The sequence below is a fragment of the Vipera ursinii genome (genome assembly GCF_947247035.1).
Source record: "Vipera ursinii genome assembly, chromosome: 1".
In the NCBI taxonomy this organism is placed as follows: Eukaryota; Metazoa; Chordata; class Lepidosauria; order Squamata; family Viperidae; genus Vipera; species Vipera ursinii.
The window spans coordinates 42,763,724-42,789,076 of NC_139512.1; the positions used below are offsets into that span (position 1 = coordinate 42,763,724).

At 38.7% G+C, this 25,353-nt stretch overlaps 2 protein-coding genes across 9 annotated transcripts in view; one reads left to right on the forward strand and one right to left on the reverse strand.

Moving 5' to 3' along the window:
• Positions 1-5,097, reverse strand: part of TDP1 (tyrosyl-DNA phosphodiesterase 1) — a 31,220-nt gene extending 26,123 nt beyond the window's left edge. For all 4 annotated transcript variants that reach the window (XM_083350217.1, XM_083350216.1, XM_083350215.1 and 1 more), the window contains exons 1-4: positions 4,152-5,097; positions 2,706-2,749; positions 1,894-1,949; positions 571-667 (exon numbers count right to left, since the gene is read on the reverse strand). In XM_083350217.1, coding sequence (XP_083206343.1) covers positions 571-667; positions 1,894-1,949; positions 2,706-2,749; positions 4,152-4,671 — 717 coding nt within the window. In that variant the 5' untranslated portion in view covers positions 4,672-5,097. The remainder of the gene's footprint in view (positions 1-570; positions 668-1,893; positions 1,950-2,705; positions 2,750-4,151) is intronic.
• Positions 5,098-5,391: 294 nt separating this feature from the next.
• Positions 5,392-25,353, forward strand: part of EFCAB11 (EF-hand calcium binding domain 11) — a 54,183-nt gene continuing 34,221 nt past the window's right edge. For 2 of the 5 annotated variants that reach the window (XM_083350221.1, XM_083350222.1), the window contains exons 1-5: positions 5,392-5,951; positions 10,566-10,661; positions 14,607-14,652; positions 15,984-16,085; positions 16,999-17,089. In XM_083350221.1, coding sequence (XP_083206347.1) covers positions 5,874-5,951; positions 10,566-10,661; positions 14,607-14,652; positions 15,984-16,085; positions 16,999-17,089 — 413 coding nt within the window. In that variant the 5' untranslated portion in view covers positions 5,392-5,873. Of the gene's footprint in view, positions 5,952-6,259; positions 6,339-10,565; positions 10,662-14,606; positions 14,653-15,983; positions 16,086-16,998; positions 17,090-25,353 lie in introns of those variants that run through there. The other 3 variants (XM_083350220.1, XM_083350224.1, XM_083350223.1) reach the window with 3 other exon arrangements.

Below are 25,353 nucleotides of genomic sequence, written 5' to 3' on the forward strand. Positions count from 1 at the left end.
GGGGTAGGGGGGCAAAGCTGCCCTACATGCCCCGCACCCACTTACTAGGCCTCCCATGAATTGACACCTGCCTCTCCTTGCCACCCCATTTCTTCTGCGGTGTCCCCCGGCCTGCATTTTGCAGTCAGAGGCCTTTCCGTAGCTCGGTTCTCGGCTGCTGAGACCTTTCGGAAAGGCCTCTGACTGCAAAATGTAGGCCAGAGTTTCATTCTCAGCTGCAGAATGAAGCTGCTCCTTTGGCTGCAGAAGTAGTGGGCTGGCTGGGCGGGGCTGTTGATGCGGCCGCTGCCAGGTGAGTGGAAAAGACCTGGTGCCTCTTTTGGAGGAAAAAATAAAATAAGACTGGGTCTTATTTCTGGGGAAACACAGTATTTTTTAAAAAACAGAATAAAAGCTTTACATAATCACATTAAGACTTATGCTACACAGAAAAACAAAATTCAAAAGTTGAACATGAAGACATTGGGGGGAAGGAGTTTTTGAGCATGCTTGCTAGATGATGAATTTACAGAATAGTATCTTAAGGCTAGAGTACTATATACTTTTGGTAAATGTAGTAAAAGTAATTACCTGGCATAAACGAACATTTTTATATGGGTGAGCATCTTCATGTAGCTCAGCCTTGGATTCTCGCTTCTCTCCATGGACTATTAATAAAGGTTTGTCCCTAAGATTAAAAAATAAAATAAAAATTCACTTGCACAAGTCTCTAATTATTACTTATTTGAAACATCTTAATTATTTTAGAAATATGTTGAGCTAAATTTTCAAGTATAATTATGAAATGCTTTATTCACATGTTTTTTCCTTCCACTTTAAAAATGCAATCTGCATTCACAGCAGCATGGGAGGGTCAACTTTATCTTCCCACTTTCAAAAATGCTAACCTCTAACATTGTATAATTAGGTAGTATTCCCCGGAAAGCAAATGCAAGCACGAAGAAAGCTCCTATGCACAGCAAGCACAAAATCAGGTATAGTATCCTCCCTTTCCCATTCTAAACTCTGAAAGAAATTTGTAACCACTCTCCAGTTTCCCTTCCATTTGTCTTCAACCCCATCTTCATAAATGTGATGATTTAAGGAGGAGAACACAATTTACCACCCCACAATTTAAAAAGATTGGTAGGAAAAATTAAAGGGAACAAAAATGAACAGATGTATTTCCTTACAGAATTCATAGGGAAGGAAAAGAGGTGGTTCCCTTTTCTATGTGTTGCTCAACTTTGTACATAGATCGGAGAAACTTGTTTCACAGTGCACTGGGACTCCATCTCCAGAATTTTCTATCATATCTGTCAGCCAATACTGGCTACGATTTCTTGTATCTGAATACCAGGTAGGCAAGTAACAATCTCTGGGTTCTATCACCCTTGAATAACATAATTTGAACATGACAGAAAGAGTTATGAAAATAACCCCTGCTTTTTTCTGCACAATGCACAACTCAAGGAACCTAAACGTCAACTTACCTAAGTTCTCTAGAACAGAAATCTTACACAGAGTGGGGACTACATGTAAATGCTACCTTTCTACCAGAAAGCACTGAAAATAGCCATTGCTTCAATGTGACTATTTTAAATTAAGATTATAAATTATTTAAGAGAAAATATTTTTATAAATATATATCAAATGTTATATTATTAAATAAAAGTTGTGCTAAAAATTTAAAGTTCTTCAGTGTAAAAATACGTTTTCTCTTTGTTTTCTTCAAAGAGTGGCATCTTCTCATGAAGCATTGATACTGTTGCTGTATTCTTAAGCTCATTTTTCTTATTCAGTGTAGCAAATAACATTTATCCCACAATACTGACCACAACAGTAAACTTAGGATGCATGAATTAAAAATATGAAATGGAAGCTGAAATTAAACACTGAAGCTCTTTTATGTACCTGAATTCCTTTGGATATTGCTGGACCAGCCATTCCACATCTATACAAAAATTAAACTTTGCCATGGGAAAAAAAATGAAAATAGTTCTTAGAAATCAAAAGGGAAGGGAATGCAATATTATGCCTATGAATGACAGCATGTTAGAAGTTGTACCTATGTTTATACAGACTTGTATGGTGCCTTATCCATAAAAACACAAACATTCTAATAATATATTAAAAAATTAACAAATGCCATTCTATACAATGTACAAAAACAGATGAAAAATTTAAGCCAGGATTTTGAGATATCATAGTTTCTCCTAACTGAGCCTAATTGCACACTTGATTTACTGTAGAATAGTAAGTCTGGGTTCCTAATTAAGAAAATTTAAAAACACATTAAAAATATCATAATTAGTTTGGTTAGACTTTTACATTCAGAGATCCTGACAAGCATTAATGATCAGGACTACAAAAGTAGTTCTTAAGTTAAAACATTACAAATATTGATTTGCCACCTCTAGTTAATAGATTTCTAGTGAATATCTAACTAAACTCATAAATGATACTTATTCTTTAGTACCACTGAAATAAAAGGTTAGCCGTATACACACACACACACATACACACAAGATTTAATGTCTTTTAGAACTACCACCTATTTTGTGATGCTGTTTTTAATAAAATTATCATTCTACCATGGCTTTTGGACCTTTTTAAAATACAGAGCTATTTTAATTATACATTTCCACAAGACTATTCTGAATTTTGAGATTACTGCAGAAAAGATCTCCCTTTTTATTTTAAAAGGACAAGAAAATAAAATGTACCTGAGCAGAAGATACAAGGGTCCCAAAAAGAGGAGATAAAATATCTGTTATAAGAAAAAAAGATGTATTGCAAGTATAGTAAGCATATCTATTGAAATGGGTAACAACATCAAGCAACTAAGCCTAGATTTTGCCTAGGTCAGGTTCATACATTACAGGAAATTCAAACCAAACTAATTACAGGACTTATACCATGATGTAGGAACACACACATGACAGCAAGAAATGTTTATTCCAAACACAAAATCAGTGACATAATTTTCTGGTTCATGGTTAAGAATGTTTACCACGCTGAGTGAGTCCAGCCAACTGCTTTTATTTTTATTTATTTACACTGGTTAAACCATCGTTTAATATATTTTGTAAATGCAATTCACATGCCACATGCAGGTTACATGTTAAATTGCAACAAAAAGTCTCCCCCACTGCAGCCAACTGAAAGTAACTGGGTCTATTTTCAACTAATAGCAATATTTAAGTTTATCCAAATTAGAAAATATGCAGCTTGCTTAAATTTCACGATTTATTTAAACAAAATTAAGATTTTCTGGTCCATAACTAAAAAGCTAATCACAATGTTCAGTTTGAGTATTCATTTCCAAGAACATCAGAACTGTCACAGTCTAAGTTGCAGGTTCAGAAGAGTGTCTCAGTACATGTTGGCAAGGTTTTTGCAGCCATAATTTCAACAATATTAGAACTTGGACTTGTTGGGCCTTATTTTGAATGTTTCTAGCAAAATATTCAACTAAAATATGATAAGAACAGAATCTGCCTGCAAATTAACCAATTGGCATATGCTGGTAGCAAAATAAGGAAGGCATTAAATTAAGATATGTGTTTAGTATCTTTGATAAATACATTTTAAAAAATATAACTTACAAAAACAAACCATCACAGATATCGAAGATTTAGCAATTCTATTGTTTCTATATTTTATTTTTTATTATTTTCAATTGAGTTCATTTGTATTTTGCAATGCCAATCATAAAACTCAGAAAAATTCAACTGTTTGGGCCTTTTGGTCATAATATAATTGATTGTTGAAGCCAATTTGGTAATTATGTAAGAAATTCTTAAGCTGTTCCAGGCTTTCTGGGTCAGTAGGAACATTTTGAAGAACCCACCAATTTAGTTTCTAATACCTTTAAGGTCTATGTGGAGCCCAGAGGCATTGTTGAAAATGCAGACTATCCTTGAGACTGATATTCTACAGCTGCTAGTTTCCCATTCTTTTTAATCAATTGTTTTTTAAAAATTAACATATAGGAAGCTTGATCAGGTGGCAAAGTTTCCCTGGGTATAATGTTAGGGTATCAGGTTGTTACTGCATTACATTGCTTATATGCCAGCTACAACATGTATAATTGTTTTAGAAAAACAAAGCATCTTCTAGCACTTTTAGGTACATCTTCCCCATAGTATTTTTCCCTTGATATTGCTTACCTTTTATATGAAGGGCTCCAGAATTGTATTTTGACTTAATTCCTTTGACTTTAGTGAGGAAGAATCTGAAAGGGTTCTGCCCATTCAACAGATCCCATGTGTCCTGCACTTCAGATGGGTCTGCAGACTTGTAACTTGATGAAGCCTTACAAGTTATTGGTAGCTCCATGGGTGTATCCCTCTCTGCTTTTCTGACTGTATTTACTGCATCTCTATTTCCACTTGAGGCTTTAAGATCCTCATCTTCACTACTGGAAAGATACCAGCCAAAGTCTTCCCGGGCAGATTTCTGATCTGAGGCCTCCTCCTCCTGTGGAAAGTTTCCAGCTACATGTTTCAGAGGAGACATTTTTCTCTTGTGAGCAGCTTTCCTTGCCTCCGAGCAAGAGTGGCTACTCTCTTTACTTTCCTGACCTCTCTGCATCACAGAGGTAGAAGGCTTCTCAGAATCAGCTAACTCGTCCATACTGTCTTCACTACTGGACAATGTCCATTTCCCATGCTGACTTTCCTGAAACATGATAGCCTGTATCAAAGGGGGGGGGAGGGGAAAGAAAGAAACCTCTCGGAAAAGGAGCGAGGAGACTACTTCTCCCACCTTCTCACAGTGCAGAAGCCCCTTCAGTCAATTAGCTATCATGCTATATGCCTTCGGCTTTCGCACATTCCCATTCAGGGCCATCCAAAGAGAATTGCAACCGTATTCGGTTGTTTACACACTCCTTGCCCTCCGTTCCTAAAAGCAGTTAAGTCTGCAACAGGCAAACTCGTTTTCTATCTTTTTAGTTCACCAGGGGCAAGCCGTAATCGATATAAAAGAGATTAATCAAACATGCCGGGCAGGAGGCAGTACAGGAGGATAATTCAACGTTCTGAATTTAGTTGTTTTTTTTTAAAAAAAATAATAATAATCGTTCGCCACTTCTATATACTTAAATCCATCGCTAGCCACGTCGCACACTTTGGAACCATCGCGGGATCTATCTGTTCGTATAATAAGGCAAGGGTAGGCAAGCTCGGCTCTTTTATGACTCATGGACTTCAACTCCCAGAATTCCTGAGTCAGCATAGCATAGCATAACTGACTCAGGAATTCTGGGAGTTGAAGTCCTTGAGTCATAAAAGAGCCAAGGTTGCCTACCCCTGGTATAAGGCAAGGGTAGGCAACCTCGGCTCTTTTATGACTCATGGACTTCAACTCCCAGAATTCCTGAGTCAGCATAGCATAGCATAACTGACTCAGGATTTCTGGGAGTTGAAGTCCATGAGTCATAAAAGAGCCGAGGTTGCCTACTCCTGGTATAAGGCAGGGAACCGCAGCTGCACTGCGCGCCAGAAATTAAACCTGAACAAGCTCCAAGTGGAAGAAAGCAGACGTCAAGAAAGAGAAAATAACTCCCCAAAACACCCCAGGAGGGAACTTCTTCTTCACTAGCCAGTCCACCAGTGAAACTTAAAAAGAGAACAAGGGAGAAAAATACTTCCTCTTCCGGGTAAAGCTTTGAGCCCATGATGGACAGCCCGTTGCTACCGATGATCGGGCCGTTTATCAAGAACTTAACGATATGAACCACCGGCTTTATTTCCCCCCCCCCGCCCGATTCCTCCAACGGGTCTTTCTCACACCTTCTGCCGCTGGCAAACCCGCGTTTTGTGTGTGAAGTGTGGCTCCGTTGCTAAGGAGAGCTTCGTGCTAGTTTGGCGGTGCCTCTGCTGCTGGCAATGTGCGCAGCTCCTAAAGAAGCAGCGAAATCGAAAGATTGCCCAGCCGAGAAGTACCGCAAGAAGCGATGGGTTAAGGTAGGTAGTTTAAATGGGGCTTTTATCTAAAGATCCCCAACTGCTAAAGATCCTTAACCCTACCAATGCAACTTGCGAAGGATACATTCCAAGGAAACACTAGAACAGGGGTTAGGCAACCTCGGCTCTTTTATGACTCATGGACTTCAACTCCCAGAATTCCTGAGCCAGCCAAGCTGGCTCAGGAATTCTGGGAGTTGAAGTCCACGAGTCATAAAAGAGCCGAGGTTGCCTACCCCTGCACTAGAAGAAGAAGGGAAAAAAAAACAGTTTCCCCCAAACACATGCCAAAATACAACCGTCTTGTGTGCCAATTGTACCCTTTCCTGGACTGGGAGGAACTGCCTTGATGGCCTCCGGAGTGGATCCTGCAATGCACTATCCCAAGTATGCATTCTCCTTAGAAGAATTTCCAGAAACTTCAGCTGGCCCAGAATGCAGCAGGACAGGCAGTTATGGGTGCTACTCAACATATCCTTAAGCTCCTGATATGTTTCCAAGTGCAATATGAAGTGCTGGTTCTCCCCTGTAAAGCCTGACATGGAACAGTTGCGCCCCTTTTTGGACCGAGATGCCCTACGTACAGTCACCCACACACTCGTTACCTCCCGTATAGACTACTGCAATGCTCTCTGCATGGGGCTGCCCTTGAAGACCACCCGGAAGCTTCAACTGGTGCAGAGTGCAGCTTCACGGGTAGTGATGGGAGCACCCCGATACTCCCATATTACACCCCTCCTGCGTGAGCTGCATTGGCTACCGGTTGCCCTCCGGGTGAGATTTAAGGTGCTGGTACTTACCTTTAAAGCCCTACATGGCTTAGGCCCGGGATACTTGCAGGACCATCTGCTGCCGGGAACGAATTCCCATCGCCCAGTACGCTCACACAGAGAAGGCCTCCTCAGGGTACCGTCGGCTAGACAATGTCGGCTTGCAACCCCCAGGGGAAGAGCCTTCTCTGTGGGAGTGCCAGCCCTGTGGAACCAGCTCCCCCCTGAGCTTCGGATGGCCCAAGATCTCCGGTCCTTTCGCCGCGGCCTCAAAACACTCCTTTTCCACCTGGCTGACCTGGACTGACAGGGATTTTAATTATGTTTACAATTTTAACTCTAATCTTTAATTTATTTCAATTTTAAATTTTAATTTACTGTACAGAGACCTTTAATTTTTGTTGTTGTTAGCCGCCCTGAGTCCCTCGGGAGATAGGGCGGGATATAAGTCCAATAAATAAATAAACAAACAAACAAACAAACATGAGTAGTAAACTGTGGGACTGCCTCTTCCCAATTACCGGTATGTCTGCCTGCTCCATCAAATCAAGTAAGAGAGGCATGCTTGAAAGATGTGATCGAAAGTATGGGAACTGTCAGATTAACAGATTATAACAACAACAGAGTTGGAAGACCTTGGAGATCTTTTAATCTGGGCAACGGGCCAGTTCAACAGGAGAGAGTTTTTTTCCACAAACTGGAGGGATGTGGTTTCACATGCCTGCATCCTGTGAATGGGGCTTCACTTGTTTGCGCAGCCTGGTTGCTGGCATGCTGCAACCTGGTGCCAGTCTATGGATTGGGGTTGGGGCTTCTGTTCTAATCTAACCTCCTGGTCAAGCAGCAGACCCTTAACATTTCAGACAAATGGTTGTTCAGTCTTTTCTTAAAAGCCTTCAGTGAGAGAGCACCGACAACTTCTGAAGGCAAGCTGTTCCACTGATTAATTATTCTAATTAATTTCTCCTTATTTCTAGATTGGTTCTCTCCTTGATTAGTTTCCATCCATTGCTTATTGTTCTGGCTTCAGATGCTTTCGAAAAATAGCTTGACTCCCTCTTCTTTGAGGCAGCCCCTTAGATATTGGAAGATATTGCTAATCCTTCTTTTAAATAAATTAAATACACCTGGTTCCTGCAGTTATTCTTCATATAGGCAGAAGCCAAGGGAAAAAGTAGTCCATCAAATAACAGAGCCTAAGACATGAAAGGCTTTATATATGACAATCAGCACATTAAATTACACCTGGAAGCCTGCTGGTAGTGGTAGAGTGGTTTATATGGATATATCATAATCTGCTTGTACTGCCTTTTTCTGCACCAGTTAAAATTTCCAAATGGATTTTAAGGGCGTACTCAAGTAAAGTGATTTGCCAGAATCCAAATGAGGGGTGGCTAATGCATGAATGGTTGTGAATAGGGCCCTCAGTTCAGGAATGGGTAGAACTGGTGCACAAGTTGGATTTGTATAAATCTGCAACTTGCTCCTTAAACTGAAACAGTGAATCCAAGAACTTCTCCAAATTGCATATCAATTCTATATAGAGGTGTATTAATTGCAAAATCCCTAGGAATGGTAAGTTCATGAACCCAGGTTTGAGCTTGAGTTTGTTGCCTCCATCCAGATCATCGCAGATTCCAAGAACTAGGACTAAACTTTGACAATATTACTTGGTTGAATAGGGTCTCAGACGTAGAACCATAATCAGTTTATTGATTTTACCTAACCCCATACTGATGGATGACCTAATATCACTGCGGCATCATTTCTCATAATCCCAAAGCCCATAGTTGGTCCAGAAGGATATCATGATTGAGAGATCAACCAGGACAGATGCATCATCAAAGATCATCAATTAGTGCTGTTTCTGTACTATGTGATACCATGGGCATACACCATATATTGAATGAACTTTAATCTGAATTAATGTAATGATGTTACATTTTTAGACATGCATTATGCCTGGAAGATGGGGATTTTTAAAGTTTTATTCTAGCCAGGTAGGAAGCTTGTTTATGGATTGTACTAACATCAGTATTAAAATTTCAATGAAAGTTAGAATTATATCCATCTTTCCCAGTTGTCTAGAATGTGATAATTGCTTTATGCTCACTCAAGTCTTATAATCTCGAATGAATTTGTAATTGATATCTAAAATTTAAAATAACAAAGCTTATTGGTTGTTTCTTTTAATCGTTATTCAAAGACTCTGAAGTAGCCCTGGTGTGTTTTCAGGACTTGATAATTTGTTCATGGATTTCATTAACAGTTTTCTTCACAAAGTGTTTCTAGTGATGATCAGTAGGCAATTTGTCATTTTTCTTTTCTCTTTGGATTATTTTAAAGCATGTTGCTGCATGATTGCTGCATGTAACTAAAAGAGGCTGAGATCTTTATTTAATGAGAATTACAGCATTATTAGATTCATGTGTACTTTCTCTAATCTCTTTCATATACATTCAAAGAATATCAAAAGTATTTCTGAACTGCATTACCACTATTATTCAGTTCAGGATTTGCTTTGACATTTTCTTATGTTGTGATTATTTTAGCAGCTACTGAAAATAATAGGTACCAATTGTTGAGGAAAGATATTCCAAGTTGTGAATCTTCATTATAAACTCTTTTTTATTGGTCTTAAATGGTTAGGACTGCCAAATTCACTGCATCATTAGCTTTGATGAAAAAATAGTTTCAAGCAGGGCTTTTTTTCTCACAGAACGCTCAGAACGGAGTTCCGGCACCTTTTTTGGATGGAACCTTGTAGGGTAGGTAAGGTGGATTGTATGACATGTGTGAGTTCCGGCACCTTTTTCTTTTACAAAAAAAGCACTGGTTTCAAGTGAAGAGGACAAAAGAGTTAGAAAGAAACCTCAAGAGAGCAGTGTCTGTGGAGATTCTCAGTCATCCAAGTCATGGTTGTCCCAAAGGTGCTTTTTCAGGAGGCAACTGGACTTCCTTGATTTTTCTTTGAAGATGTTTCACTTCTTATCCAAGAAGCTTCTTCAGCTCTGATTGGATGGTGGGGAATGGAAGGATTTATATTCCTTGCAGACAGCTGGTCATTTGCATTAATTTTAGAGAGTCACAGAGGCCGTTTGGAGGTTTACCTGTGTCCTCAGGGTCACCTGAGTAGTGCAAATGTGTGTACAGCTTTCTTGGCTGCAGGATGTTTTCTGCCCTGTGTCCCTTCACTGTTGAAGATAGGTGCAGGCTGGTTGGGGATGACTCTATGTTGTCTGCATCTCAAACTGAAGCTCAAATGGTTCTTGTAGTCTGCAATGTTTTCTGGAAATCCATTCATACTCCCATCATCCAATCAGAGCTGAAGAAGCTTCTTGGATGAGAAGCAAAACGTCTTCAAAGAAAAACAAGAAAGTTCAGTTGCCTCTGATGGTTTCTTTTTTGCACTGTTTTTTTGCCAACCCGTGATCGTTTGGTTTCACTGTTTGGATAAGGAAATATCTCTGAAACAATGACCCACAGAACAGGGGTTAGCTAGCATATACATAGCATTATACATTACATTACAGACAATAAAATTTCAAATTTTAAAATGGAGCTGTTTAAGTTTGCAAACCACTTCGTTTAAAAATAAATTAATTTAAAATTATGGTAAAATAACTATGTTTCTTTCATGCACAAACATACAGATAGAATCGGGAACAGCTTCTGAAGCAGTTAACTAAGACTTTAAAAAGACTTTGTTGCTTTAAAAGTTTTAACATTGGCATATGTTATATATTTTGAAGGACATTTTGAAGGATTTTCACAGTGCTAGTATATATCAAGATAAGTAATAGTGAGCTTTTAAAATCCTAATTATGTTTATTTTTTTATTTAGGCATTTGAGGCATGTGATGAAAACAACAAAGGATACTTAAGCCGAGAAGATTATAAAGTTGCTATAGTGATGCTTTTTGGCTATAAGCCCTCAAAGGTACCATTTATTTCTTATATTGAGGATTGGCTTATTCTTTCAATATCCTGAACACTAGACATTAAATAATGTCTATTAATATGAAGTTTTCAAAGAACATTTTTTCAGAATTACTTAAAAATTTAAAACACTTGGTTCTTGCTGTCTTTTTGAGATATTGCAGATAAGCTTCTCAATGCCCCTTGTTTTAAGCTTCAGCCTCCCAAAGCTACTGTGTTCCCCCGAAAATAAGCCCTACCCAAAAATTAGCCCTAGTTTGGGGGCGAGAGACACGCCTAAAAATCAAGCTAGGCCAAGGATGGGGGGATGGAGCTGCCCCCACGCCCTGCACCTGCTTACCTTAGGACCACTGCAGTCAGGCCTCCCACACCTCGACACGAGGCGTATTACGTCAGTCGTGCCGCTGCCGCTGCTCACAGCCAAAGGCCACAAGGTTCATCATGCCAATCATGGCAGGAGGCCACGTGGTGCATCGTGCCGATTTCACACTCACGATTGGCACAATGAGTTTTGCAGCCTCCTGCCACTTGCAGCAGCACAGATGTAATTGGCGTGACAAGCCACATGGCGTCCTGCGAGCGGCGACAGCGGCACAATCGGCACGAGCTACGCGGCCTCCTGCTGCAAGCAGCAGTAGCAGCATGATGTGCCATGTGGTGTGAGGCCACAAGTGGCCGCAGAAGAACTCAAGCAGCAGCACGATAGGTGTCGGGGCATAGAAGGCCTGGCTGCAGTGGTCCTAAGGTAAGCGGGTAAGACATCCCCCGAAAATAAGATCTGGTGCCTCTTTTAGAGGCAAAAAAAGTATAAGACCGGGTCTTATTTTCGGGGAAACACGGTAGTAGAAGTCAGTAGGTGTACCCAGAGTAAGCCTTGTTATAAATTTTTTAGTAAGGAGAGAACACAAACTGTATATAGCACCTCAAACAGTAAAGAGGCACTTTCCTGCCTCTCAAAAGATGGCGGAAGCAATCTGGTTTATAGATGAAAAGGATTGCTTCTGTAACAAGGGTGCTTTTTTCAATTGGACTGTTTTTCTTGAGAAAGAAAAGGGCAACTGATGAAGCTTCTTGGATGAGAAACGAAACATCTTCCTTCCTTCCTTCCTTTAAGAAAAAACAGTCCAGTTGCTTTTTGAAAAAGCACCTTTGAGTCAGCTATGACCTGGATGACTTAGAATCTCCATAGACAGACTGCTTCTGTACTTTAAAATGCCATTTAGCTTTACTGCAATATCATCCGTGGTAAATTCAGTTTTGTTTGGTTTTCATTCTACCGCTGTCACTATAAGTGTACAGAATTTTTCCTTCTGTGTTAAATGAAAAGACAGTTATGCTGACAAATATCTTACAGTATTGAGTGCAAATATCAGTTGCCATGAGACAAATTGTGCTAAGAGAAGAATGTTCTTTCTGTGTGATTTGTACTCAGTCCTCTATATAAATTTAAAAGACTGAACATCTGATGGTTTCAGCCAATGGGAAAATGTTTTAGAATACTGTGTAAGCATTTGTCTTTTACTGGACTTAAAATCCAATCTCAAGCTAGGTTATTTTCAATTACATTGACTAGACCAGGGGTAGGCAACCTCGGCCCTTTTATGACTCATGGACTTCAACACCCAGAATTCCTGAGCCAGCATAGCTGGCTCAGGAATTCTGGGAGTTGAAGTCCATGAGTCATAAAAGAGCCGAGGTTGCCTACTCCTGGACTAGAAAAAAAGCTGATTAAATACTAATATTGGGATTTCCAACTGAATCCTAGTATTGTGTCATTCATGAGCTGAGAGCTGGTTTGGAGGACTATTGAAGTTGAAAGCGCATGTCAGAGGTCCTTGCCCCACCCCTGGCTCCAACAAGAAACAAGCCATTGAGTTCATAGGTGGTCAGTTTATTTACTGTATGCTCTGCCGTGTAGTATTCAAACAAACAGCAAACAAAGTCAGTGCTGGGAGTAACCGCCTCCCAGCACTCTAAATAGATGCCTCCCAGCCGGCCCCACCCACCTAGCCAGCATCTGGCATGAGCGCCGGTATGGTGGCAAGGAAGCGAGGCAGGATTTCAGCTCCCCGCCATTTCTCCGTGCCGATCAGCTGTTTGGCAGGACGACCTCGCAGCTGCGTTCCACAGGGTCCCCCTTCCAGCATACAGGTATGAGGGAGGGAAAGGCTGTCGCTGCCATCTCTGCTGCTGGTCCCATCCTCTGCCTCCGGACGCCTCCATCCGATGATCTTGTCCCCCCTCCCCCCTCCCATTAGTAGCAAGCCCACAGGGGCTTGACAGTGCAACTCATGGAGGAAAAAAAAGCAGAAATAACTTCCAGATTAAAAAAAAATCAGTGAGAAGCACTGTGGTTTGGGACTAATGTAGGGTTGATCAGAATTCTGAGGAGGTAATCAAATCAAATCAGATCAGATCTGGTGTAGCAGATCTGAACAAATCAAACCTTCACTCAGTGTATTAGTATAAACTACAGCGATAATTAATCAAATATAAATAGGAGTAGCAAGTAGAGTTTTCATTTTTATCAAAATTAGTTTCCTTTGATGCTAGAAGAGAATGTTGATCTTGACAAAATTGGTTTTAATTTTCATTTAATATTTATTTATTTAATATTTGTATTGGTTTACTTCACCTTAAACATGGAACTACGTTTTGCCATTCCTGAGCCTATATTGTTCTACTGTACAGTCTGATTTCCCACTGCCGCGTTTGAGTTATTTATTTATTTGATTTATATAGCTACCCACATTGCCCAGGCAGTCATCTCATGTCAGCATACTTCATTATTGAACAATAATAACTCAGCAATACACAGAATAAAACAAAAACCAGAACAGAGAGGTAGATAGGCATAAAGTGCCAGGAAATATCATCCAGCAGGTCATATCACCCCCAGATCCAATTCTTGAGAAAAAAAGTCTTTAATGTCTTTTGAAAGATCAGCAGGGTTGGGGCCAGACAAATCCAAAGTTGTTGTTCCAGAGGACAGGAGCAGCAACAGAAAAGGCACATCTCATAGGTCCTACCTAAGTAATGGAACCCAGAGGAAAAATATAAACTATTGTATAGTGTTGATGTAATAGCAAATCATCGATTGCCAGCAAAAATTGTAATCCATGTTCAGTGACATTTAGTAATGTTGCTAGTACTGCATGAGGAATATGAATTACAGATTATACCTGAATTAACGTAGTTTGATTTATGTTATTTTTGGTTTAGCACAGTGGGGGCTGCAATGTCATCACAAGGAGATCTGCAGAAGCTTGGAGAAATGTTACGATTTAAATCTTGAGTTAAGTCTTGGTGGTCTGTGGCCATGCTGAAAAGATATTTAAAGGGGATCTGTGATGAAGAAAAGGTTGAGAATCACTGTTTTAGCATATTATGCTAAGCCAAATATTAACACCGATTTTTAAACCCACATTTAACAAATGCAATTAAAAGAACTTGATTTAATATGTTGAATTGGCATTTATTTGGTCATACCTATCTTAGGTTCACTTCATTTCAGTGGGTGCATTGAGCCTGGAAAAGTCTTAAACTTTTCATTTTAATTGTAAAGTTACCAGAGTACGTCTTGAGAAAAGCAATTTTAATTTTGATATTTGAAAAAATGATTCTCTTAATCTATTTTTAGCATATATTACTGGAGACATTGTTACTAGTGTTACTACCCAATTAAGTACTTTCAAATTTTATTAATTTTGGTTTTATAAATTTATGGGTTTGACTTTTCAATTAGAATCTGTGAGATGTTAAGGTTTATAAACATTGACTGATCTCGCTCTTAATGTTTAGATTGCACAGGATGAAGTAAATAAAAAATAAAGTGGAATAAAAAATTAATTAGATAATTACGTATTTATCCTAATAATTCTGAAGAATTAGTTTATATGTGAGCATTTAAAGGATCTTTTGTTCATAATACTTTTTTCTATTTTAGATGGAAGTGGATTCAGCTATGGCCTCTATGAAACAAAATCCATTTGGTATTATATAAGCATGAAAATCTATTATTATGCACTGATGATAAGAGCTTAATCAAAAACTACAGGGTTTGAAAAGTTGATGTAGTTCTTTTGTTAAATATTACAGACATTTTGGACATCAACTTGCAAGTATTCATTTTAATTATTTTTAGTTGTGATAGTTTATATTAAAAATATGGAAGATGGGGAATTGCATATGCGTAGTGCAATTATTGCTTCAGAATATGAGCCAAACCTAATATGGTTAAGCAACAGGAATTCTTTTCTTTATGCTCCCACTATATTTCCCAGATCTGCTCAAGATTATTTCCCAGTGTCCTGAGCGCACTGGGAAGATAGAAGTGAATGTCCACATTAATATTGTAAATCCTAGAAACCCTAAACCTATTTGTAAATATGACATTTTTATAAATTAATTATGGGAGTAACATTGCTTACAGTTCAGTGAAACAATAATCATATGTGATGGTTCTAATTGGCCAAAATAATATCATATGGAAACAAAACAAATGGGTTTGGTTCAGGATTTTAAGATGGATAGATGGATAACAATTCAGTTCATATTTCTTGTGCTGCAAAATATATTTGTGATTTCTTATTTTTATACTGATTTTTATTAAAATGTCCACTAACCCACGTTTTATTCAGTTAAAGCTAATTTTTATTTTATTTTTAAATTAAATCTTCCTACTAACTTTCACTTTCAGATTATTACAGGATTTTTGTCTCCCATCTTTATTCTAACATATACCAGAGGGCACTTAAGTTATCTAGAAGGGAAGTGAGAACTTGTAGTAACAACTTGGAGTCATATGTTCTTATCATCAGAAAAAGGAATCATTTTTCTTCTTTATGGTTAATTGTAATTACTAATTTTGATTTGATCACAAACCTTGCTACAATGTGGTCATGAGTAGTCTATTAATTTTTATAAGAACACTTTAGCTTAAATTAATATTCATTATATAGTTGCATATTTTGTAATAAAGTTAGTTTGCATTACTATTATACATAGGTGTCTGATAAATGGTATTCTCTAGCAAATATTACACTTATTTTGAAAAAGGTACACATGGTCAATGTAGTAGTGCTTAAGTTTATTTATCTATCTCTATCTATCTATCTATCTATCTATCATCTATCTATATTACAATGAACTTCAGAGTCTCCTGAACTGCAAGATAGGCAGCAAATAAATTGAATAAATAAATAAAATTAAAAAAAAACTCATGTAGAAGATTACATAGACTGTACTATCATGCTTGAATTTTATCTGTTGGAAGAATAATTATTTACTTCTATTGATACATGACTAATCCTATCTTTTTTAGGATTATCACTTGAAGAATTTGTAAATCTTATGATTACAAAGAAAGTTGCACACTTTTACCATAGTGAAATAAGACAGATATTCATGTCTTTTGACAGACAATGTAAGTTTTCCCATAGTGTGAAATAACTTTATTTGAATATTTTATTGATAAAATGTTTTGTTATTATGTTTTAATTACCGTATATCCTTTTTTCTGGCCAGCTTGGGGCAGCATAAAAATCTTTCTCTTCCTGTCATCAATATCATTACAGGGAAATTATTTAAGGCAAATTTAATTCTGGACTTGTTTGGGTGGGATTTGAAGCACTTAACAGGTAATCCATTCGGAGTTACAATGCAGGGAACAAGGGCGATTTATGACAGGTCCTCATATTTGCAGCAGTCACAACAGCCCCTTGGTTACCTGATTCTGATTTGGGCACTGGGTAAGTGGTTTGCAATTATAACATCACTGCATACCACAGTCACAAGATCATCATTTGCAACCTTCACTGCCTTCTGACATGTAAAGTCAATGAAGAAATTGGTAAGAGGTCGCAAGTGGTGATGCAGTGATCGCACAGGATTTGCCTAACAATAGCTACTGAGACTACTACAACTGCTGTTATGTTGGCATGACTTTACAACCCCAGTGCTTAGCTACAATTGCCACCTTTAAGCAAGGACTACTTGTACTATCTTGTGGACAAATTGGACATAATTCTCCCCAGTCTGATTTTTTTGAACTCTACATTTGCCTTTAGTTAATGAACCAGATGCTTCAGAGTTTACCAAGGTTAGAAATAATATTATCCAATTAAAATGTAAAATCAGAAGGACTGTGAGAGCACCTTTTCTTGATTAACACGTTTCATTAAAAGGCACAAGCTTACATTATCTTTTCCAAAACATTGTGAAGCTCTTCATTTCTGTGGATCAACAGTTTTAAGTTTTCAGTCTTGGTTTGTGAATGTACGTCTAAGTATAAGCATCTTTCAAGCTGTATCCCCTTTTCTGTTTTATTTTTCAACAAGGTAAAGGATTTTTATCTTTTGAAGATTTCAAAAAAGCTTTCAATATTGTTGCGCCAAAGTTACCAGAAAGGATCATTGTTGAAGCATTCAGGTAGGATGAATTGAATTATTTGAGATGCTCTGAAAAAGTGCATGGTTTGGTCTGGTCTATTGCAGGCATTGTACAGTACCTTACAAAATAGTCAGCTCTCTGTATTCTGTCCCTGCTGTCTTCCCCAGCATGCACTAATTAGTTATACTTGCTTGTACTTTGCCCTCCTTCCTTATTTTCTCTATTACCCTATTACAGATAGTTTCCAAAGAGATCAAGAAGATGGTGGGTGCAAGAAGGGCAGTCAAGTTATTTGGAAAAGGGTAATGGATGGGTAGGGGACTTTGAGAATGCTGCAGAAGATGTCTGACAAGCTGTTGCTGCAGTAACTTCAAAATCCATACAATCCTTTCGACAACATTTCATATACTTCCTCTCTCCTGATAGATAATCTTTTTGCAGATTTTATTCCACCCTCATTTAAAAACACAAAAAAGTTATGGCTGGAGTTAGGCATCTGTTTTTCTTGTATTGTATAGGAGGAGCGAGAAGGGAGGAATTCCTTTTTTTAAATTCATTCTTCAGAATTCAAATGAGTTGGGCAGTTCGCCAGACACACACATGGCAGAGTTGGCTACTTAGAAGCTAATGGTTCAATTATAAAATTATTCAGTGGCCTTTCTACAGCCTTACTATTTGAAATTCTCTATTTCAGTTTTATGTAATCTGTAGCATGTTTTGTTAAATCACAGCGTTTCTTTAAGCAACTTTCTGGAAACAATTATTTGTTTAATTTCATTCAAGAACAGCGGGGTTCTAGATGATGTGTATAGGTAAACATAAGTTATGATATGTACATTAATCTTAACAGTGCATGTGGAACAGCAAAATGGACTTAAATTGACAATATATCTTCTAAGCCATTTGGTGGTGCTAAATAGCTTTTTAAAGAGAATCAGTGAAATAAATGTAAATTATTTCACAATGCAGTACTTAGATTTTTTTCTTTGGTATGATGCTGCTTTTTAAAATAAATTCTTAATTTTTTCATATTAACAGTGATATTAACAACAACAACGTATATAGGTAATAATACATCTTGTGAGAAGTGAATCTTTTATTTTCCATAGATCATCAAATATATTTAATAATTATAAAAATGTAAATTCACTTCAGATTTCTTTTAGTCTACCTCTTGAGGATGAGAATCCTCAAGGAGAAAACAACTAAAGAAGCTTAGGATATTTTGAAAAGTGAGATTATAAAAACCCAGTCTAGCACAATATCAATAAAGAAGAAAAATAATTGCTCTCAAAAGAAACCAGCATGGTTGCATAAAGAACTCTGATAAATTGAAAAACAAAAAGGACAAGTATAAAAAATGGAAAGAGGGGCACAAAACTAAGGCAGAATATCAGCAAATAGCCCAATCCTGCAAAGATGAAGTGAGGAAAGCTAAGGCTCAAAATGAACTAAGGCTTGAGACAAAAGTAAAAAATAACAAAAAAAATGTCAGCATGTAAACAACAAGAAAAAAGTTAAGGAAATGATAGGTCCACTAGTGGGAAAAAGTGGCAAGAATGTGACAAACAACAGGGAGAAAGCAGAACTACTTAACTCATTTTTTGCATCTGTCTTTACATAAAGGGAAAAAACAGTCCAACCTATCAAAAACAGTACCATAAAAACAGATTAGAAACACAAGTTAAAATAGGCAAGAAAATGGTAAGTGGGCACCTGACCACCGTAGACGAGTTCAAATGACTAGGACCAGATGGATTACACCCCAAGGTTCTGAAGGAACTGGCAGATGTGATTTCAGAACCACTGAACTATATTTTTCAAAGATCTTGGAGCACTGGGGAACTACCAGAGTAGTGGAAAAGAGTACTTCAAAAAAGGAAAAGATTAAGAAAACTACAGACCTATCAGCCCGACCTCAATACCTGGGAACATTCTAGAGAAGATAAGCAACAAATCAGTGAACACCTAGGGGCAAACAAAGTCATTACCAAAAGCCAACATGGGTTTGTCAAAAGCAGATCATTCCAGACAAATCTTATTGCATACTTTGACAAAGTGACAAAATTAGTGGACCAGAGGAATGCTGTGGATATAATTTACTTGGACTTCAGTAAGGCATTTGATAAAGTAGACCACAAACTACTACTAGATAAGATAAAAAATGTGGGTTAGAGAGCATCACCACCAGATGGATTTGTAGCGGGCTGACCAACTACATGGAGGAAAGTATGCAGTGTGGTACCCCAAGGGTCTGTTTTAGGCCCAATACTCTTCAACATCTTCAATGATTTGGATGAGAGGATAGATGGGGAACTCATCAGATTTGCAGATGACACCAAGCTGGCAGGAATAGCCAACACTCTAGAAGATAGGCTTAAGATACAGGAGGAGCTTGATAGACTTGAACATGAAATGAATGAATGAAATTCAGTGGTGAAAAAAGTAAGGTTCTACATTTAGGCCAGAAAAACCAGATGCACAGTATAGTATTATTTATTTTATTTTATTTTAATTCCATTTATATCCCGCCTTTCTCCGAAGACTCAGGGTGGCTTACAAGCTTAGCAGTAGCCTTCATTCTATGTATATGCCTGCTTATTAGGGCTTTCACACACACCCCAAGCGGCATTATTACAAAGTCAGCTTAATTGCCCCCAACAATTAAGTTTTTTTTAATACTTAAAAAATACTTTAAGTATTTTTAAGTATGTTAAGTATCGTGGGTAGACCGGTCAGGAACAGATGACAGGACATCGAGGTTTGAGCTCAGCTTTATTGTGGATGGAACAGACAGAGTCTCCACAGCTCAGCTCCATTAAATACTGTTGCCGGCAAGCCGGTGTCCAATCCACATCCTTAAAGGGTCCCGCCAGAATGGCCTGACCAATAGGACGGGAGTTACGACACCACCTGTTGTTGCCGGGTGTTACACAGCTGATGTCCAGCTGAGCTGTCAGTTTATCAATTAACATTCAATATATAACATTCCCTTCCCCCCCAACAAGAACAAGAACAATAATAACTTTTCTTCTTCCCCTTGTGAGTGACCTATGACCTTACAAAAGGTCAGCTTAATTGCCCCCAACAATCTGGGTCCAGATAGTACCTGCTCAATAGTAGTGAGAGGGATCTTGGAGTCCTAGTGGACAGTCATTTAAATATGAGACAGCAGTGGGCTGTAGTTGCTAAAAAAAACATAGTTGTAGGCTGCATTAACAGAGGGATAGAATCAAGATCATGTGAAGTGTTAATACCACTTTATAATGCCTTGGTAAGGCTGCACTAGGAATACTGCATCCAGTATTGGTCACTATGATGTTAAAAAGATGTTGAGACTCTAGAAAGAGTGCAGAGAAGAGCAACAAAGATGACCAGGGGACTGGAGGCTAAAACATATAAGGTATAGTTGCTGGAATTCGGTATGTCAGGTTTCATGAAAAGAAGAATGAGGGGTGACACAATAGGAGTGTTCCAATATCTCAGGGGTTGCCACAAAGAAGAGGGAGTCAAGCTATTCTCCAAAACACCTGAGGGTAGGTGAAGAAGCAATGGATAGAAACTAATCAAGGAGGGAAGCAACCTAGAACTAAGGAGAAGTTTCCTGACAGTGACAGCAATTAATAAGTGGAACAACTTGCCTCCAGAAGTTGTGAATGCTCCAACACTGGAAGTTTTAAAGAAGAGATTGGACAACCATTTGTCTGAAATGGTATAGGGGTTCCTGCCTAAGCAGGGGGTTGGACTAGGAGACCTCCAAGGTCCCTTCCAACTCTGTTATTCTATTCTATTCTATTCTATTCTATTCTATTCTATTCTATTCTATTCTATTCTATTCTATTCTATTCTATTCTATTCTATTCTATTCTATTCTATTCTATTTAGTTTCTAAACATATATCAAAACTGTCACTACAAAATAAAGCAAAAACCACAGCATTGGAATGGTACACAAATACCAAACTCTAACTTTCTTTAACTGACAGAGTTCATAACATACTTTGGTGTTTCAGTACCTGCTTGCTGGTCTCAAATAGTCATAATGACTTTGCAAACAAAAGATTCTAGTGATCTAGTGATCTGTTCATGTATTATTTCTTCTGTGAGGAATAACTGAGGCGGGTCTTACAAGCATGGAAATTTTGCATTGTTCTAGCAAAATCCACAGTTCCTGCAGGTTTCAATATACACTCTTATTCACATTTGTATCCATATAATCAGTTTATTACAAATAGCATTATGAATTCAAATGTACCTTTGATCTGTGTTCATGGCTTTTGAGCTATTTGAATTCATGGAATTCACTTGATGGATCATACCTTGACTGCTATTTTGTCTAAATGGAAATTAATTTGTGTATATTTCCAAGAAGTTGTGATGCGCTTTCCTCACCTCTGGTCCAAGAAATAAGGATAGTTCCTACCATAGCCATAAAATTTTCTAGTGGATAAGAAATAGGCTGCAATAAGTTGTATCTCTCCAAGGTATTTACAGGTAGTTCTTATTGTTGTTGTTAGCTGCGAAGTCGTGTCCGACCCATCGCGACCCTATGGACAACATCCCTCCAGGCCTTCCTGTCCTCTACCATCTTCTGGAGTCCATTTAAGCTCACGCCTACTGCTTCAGTGACTCCATCCAGCCACCTCATTCTCTGTCGTCCCCTTCTTCTATTGCCCTCGATCTTCCCCAGCATTAGGCTCTTCTCCAGGGAGTCCTTCCTTCTCATTAGGTGGCCAAAGTACTTGAGTTTTAGCTTCAGGATCTGGCCTTCTAAAGAGCAGTCAGGATTGATCTCCTCTAGGACTGACCGGTTTGATCGCCTTGCAGTCCAAGGGACTCGCAGGAGTCTTCTCCAGCACCACAGTTCAAAGGCCTCAATTCTTTGGCGCTCAGCCTTTCTTATGGTCCAACTTTCACTACCATACATTGCAACTGGAAAGACCATAGCCTTGACTATACGCACTTTTGTTGACAGGGTGATGTCTCTGCTTTTTAGTGTGCTGTCTAGATTTGCCATGGCTTTCCTCCCCAGGAGCAAGCGTCTTTTAATTTCTTGGCTACAGTCCCCATCTGCAGTGATCTTGGAGCCCAGGAAAATAAAATCTGTCACTACCTCCATTTCTTCCCCATCTATTTGCCAGGAATTGAGAGGGCGAGATGCCATGATCTTGGTTTTCTTAATGTTAAGTTTCAACCCAAGTTTTGCACTCTCCTTCTTCACCTGCAACAAGAGGCTCTTTAGTTCTTCTTCACTTTCTGCCATTAGAGTGGTATCATCTGCGTATCTTAGGTTGTTGATATTTCTTCCGGCAATCTTAATTCCAACTTTTGATTCATCTAGCCCTGCCTTTCTCATGATGTGCTCTGCATATAAGTTAAATAGGCAGGGCGACAGTATACAGCCTTGCCGGACTCCTTTCCCAATTTTGAACCAATCAGTGGTTCCGTGTCCAGTTCTCACTGTTGCTTCTTGACCCGCATATAGGTTTCTCAAGAGACCAATAAGATGGTCTGGTACTCCCATCTCTTTAAGAACTTGTTATGATCCACACAATCAAAGGCTTTAGCATAGTCAATGAAGCAGAAGTAGATGTTTTTCTGGAACTCCCTAGCTTTCTCCATGATCCATGATCCAGCGTATGTTCTTATTACTGACTGCTCATTCAGTGATCATTCAAAGTCACTGTGGCACTAAAAAGGCTGGTCTTCAAGCTTGTGGCTCTTGCAGTGTCTCTGCGGTCATGTCGTCATGATTTGGGTGTTTGGCAACAGGGATGCATTTACAGTAATCACAACATCTTGTGCTCACCTTTTTCATGAGGCAACTGGACTTTCTTATTGTTCTTTGAAGACATTTCGCTTCTCATCCAAGAAGCTTCTTCAGCTCTGACTGGATGGTGGGGAATGGACGGAATTCCATTCCTCACCATCCAGTCAGAATTGAAGAAGCTTCTTGGATGAGAAATGAAATGTTTTCTAAGAAAAACATTCTGCTCATTTGTTTCCTTGTTCTCAGGTAGATACAATAGCACTGGCTTCTGCCCCTCTTCTGCTCAATGGCAGATATGCCTATGCGTCTTCTAAATAGTGATTCTCAACCTTTTCTTCACCATGGATCTCCTTTAAATACCTTTTGTGGCCATCGACCATGGCCATGGACCATCAAGACTTAACTCAAGATTTAAACCATAACATTTATTCAGACCTTTGCAGACACCCCCCCTGTGAAAACATCACGGCCTCCCAGGGGTCCACAGACCACAGGTTGAGAACCACTGTCCTTTACAGCTCAACAAAATTATATGTATTGCATACTAGGAAGAGCTCTTTCTCCTATACATCAAAGATTTCTTCCACTGTTATCACATCGAATGAGCTAGCCTAAGCAATTCCATCCTAAATATAGCAGCAAGGTATGTGTACTTACTTGGAAAAAGAAACCATTACACTCAATAGGAATTTGTGTGGAGTAAGCATCCATAGTTTTATGTGTTCAGCTATTTCATCCTTCAGTTCATCTCTTTTTCTTTTTTCCAAATTCAGCTTCCTTTTTATAACAACTCATTACATTCTTTTCTTTACTTTCTTCTTTTAATAAAAAATAGTGTGTATGTATGTATATATAAATGTTTGTATGTGTACTGTGTGTATTGTGTGCGTGTGTGTATATGAATATGCTGAGCAGTGAATAATTTTTACATATGATAGGCAATTAAATTAAATATTGTCTGCCAATATTTTACAAAAAATTAACATATTTAAATTAACATTATTATTTCCCTGATCTTTCCTTTTTTCGGAGAGCTCTCTTGCATGTGTGTCTGGGTGACAGACAGATACACACAAATATATGAGTATGTTTCCTGTAGATACTTATTGGGGCAATGGGGGAATCTCTACGATTGATTTCAGCTGGAAGATGGCAATATTAAATTGACAAAATAGGAAAACTGAGCATTATGCTTATGTGTATATCAATAATTTACTTGGACTTCAGTAAGACATTTGATAAAGTAGATCACAAACTACTACTTGATAAGATAGAAAAATGTGGGTTAGACAGCATCACCACCAGATGGATTTGTAGCTGGCTGATCGGCTGTAAACAGCGTGTGGTCCTCAATGGAACCGCATCTACATGGAGGGAAGTGTGTAGTGGGGTGCCCCACGGCTCTGTTCTGAGCCCAGTGCTCTTCAACATCTTCATCAACAATTTGGATGAAGGGATAAATGGGGAACTCATCAAATTTGCAGATGACACCAAGCTGGCAGGAATAGCCAACACTCCAGAAGACAAGCTTAAGATACAGGAGGATCTGGACAGACTTGAACACTGGGCGCTATCTAACAAAATGAAATTCAATAGTGAAAAAAGTAAGGTTCTACATTTAGGCAAGAAAAACTAAATGTACAGGTATAGTATAGGGGGTACCTTGCTCAATAGTAGTAACTATGAGAGGGATCTCAGAGTCCTAGTGGACAATCACTTAAATATGAGCCAGCAGTGTGCTGCAGCTGCCAAAAAAACCAACACAGTGCTAGGCTGTATTAACAGGGATAGAATCAAGATCACGTGAAGTATTAATACCACTTTACAATGCCTTGGTAAGGCCACACTTGGAATACTGCATCCAGTTCTGGTCACCATGATGTAAAAAAGACGTTGAGACTCTAGAAAGAATACAGAGAAAAGCAACAAAGATGATTAGGGGACTGGAGGCTAAAACATATAAGGAACGGCTGCTGGAATTGGGTATGTCTAGTTTAATGAAGAGAAGGACGAGGGGTGACATGATAGCAGTGTTCCAATATCTCAGGGGCGGCCACAAAGAAGAGGGAGGCAAACTATTCTCCAAACCACCAGAAGGCAGGACAAGAAGCAACGGATGGAAACTAACCAAAGAGAGAAGCAACCTAGAACTAAGGAGAAACTTCCTGACAGAACAATTAATCAGTGGAACAACCTGCCTCCAGAAGCTATGAATGCTCCAACACTGGAAGTTTTTAAGAAGAGACTGAGCAGGGGGTTGGATTAGACAACCTCCAAGGTCCCTTCCAACTTTACTATTATGATTATGATTACGTATAGCTGGTTACTCAAAAGGAAAAATTGAGTTTAAGAAAATCTTTCTTAAAACCCAGGGTCTACAGCAGTGGTGGCGAACCTTTTAGAGACCGAGTGCCCAAACTGCAACCCAAACCCCATTTATTCATTGCCGGGTGCCGGGTGGGCGAGTAGATGAGGCGGTTCCAGACCCCTGGCTTCCCCTCCACCTTCTCCTGCTTCCCTGCATGGTTGACCAG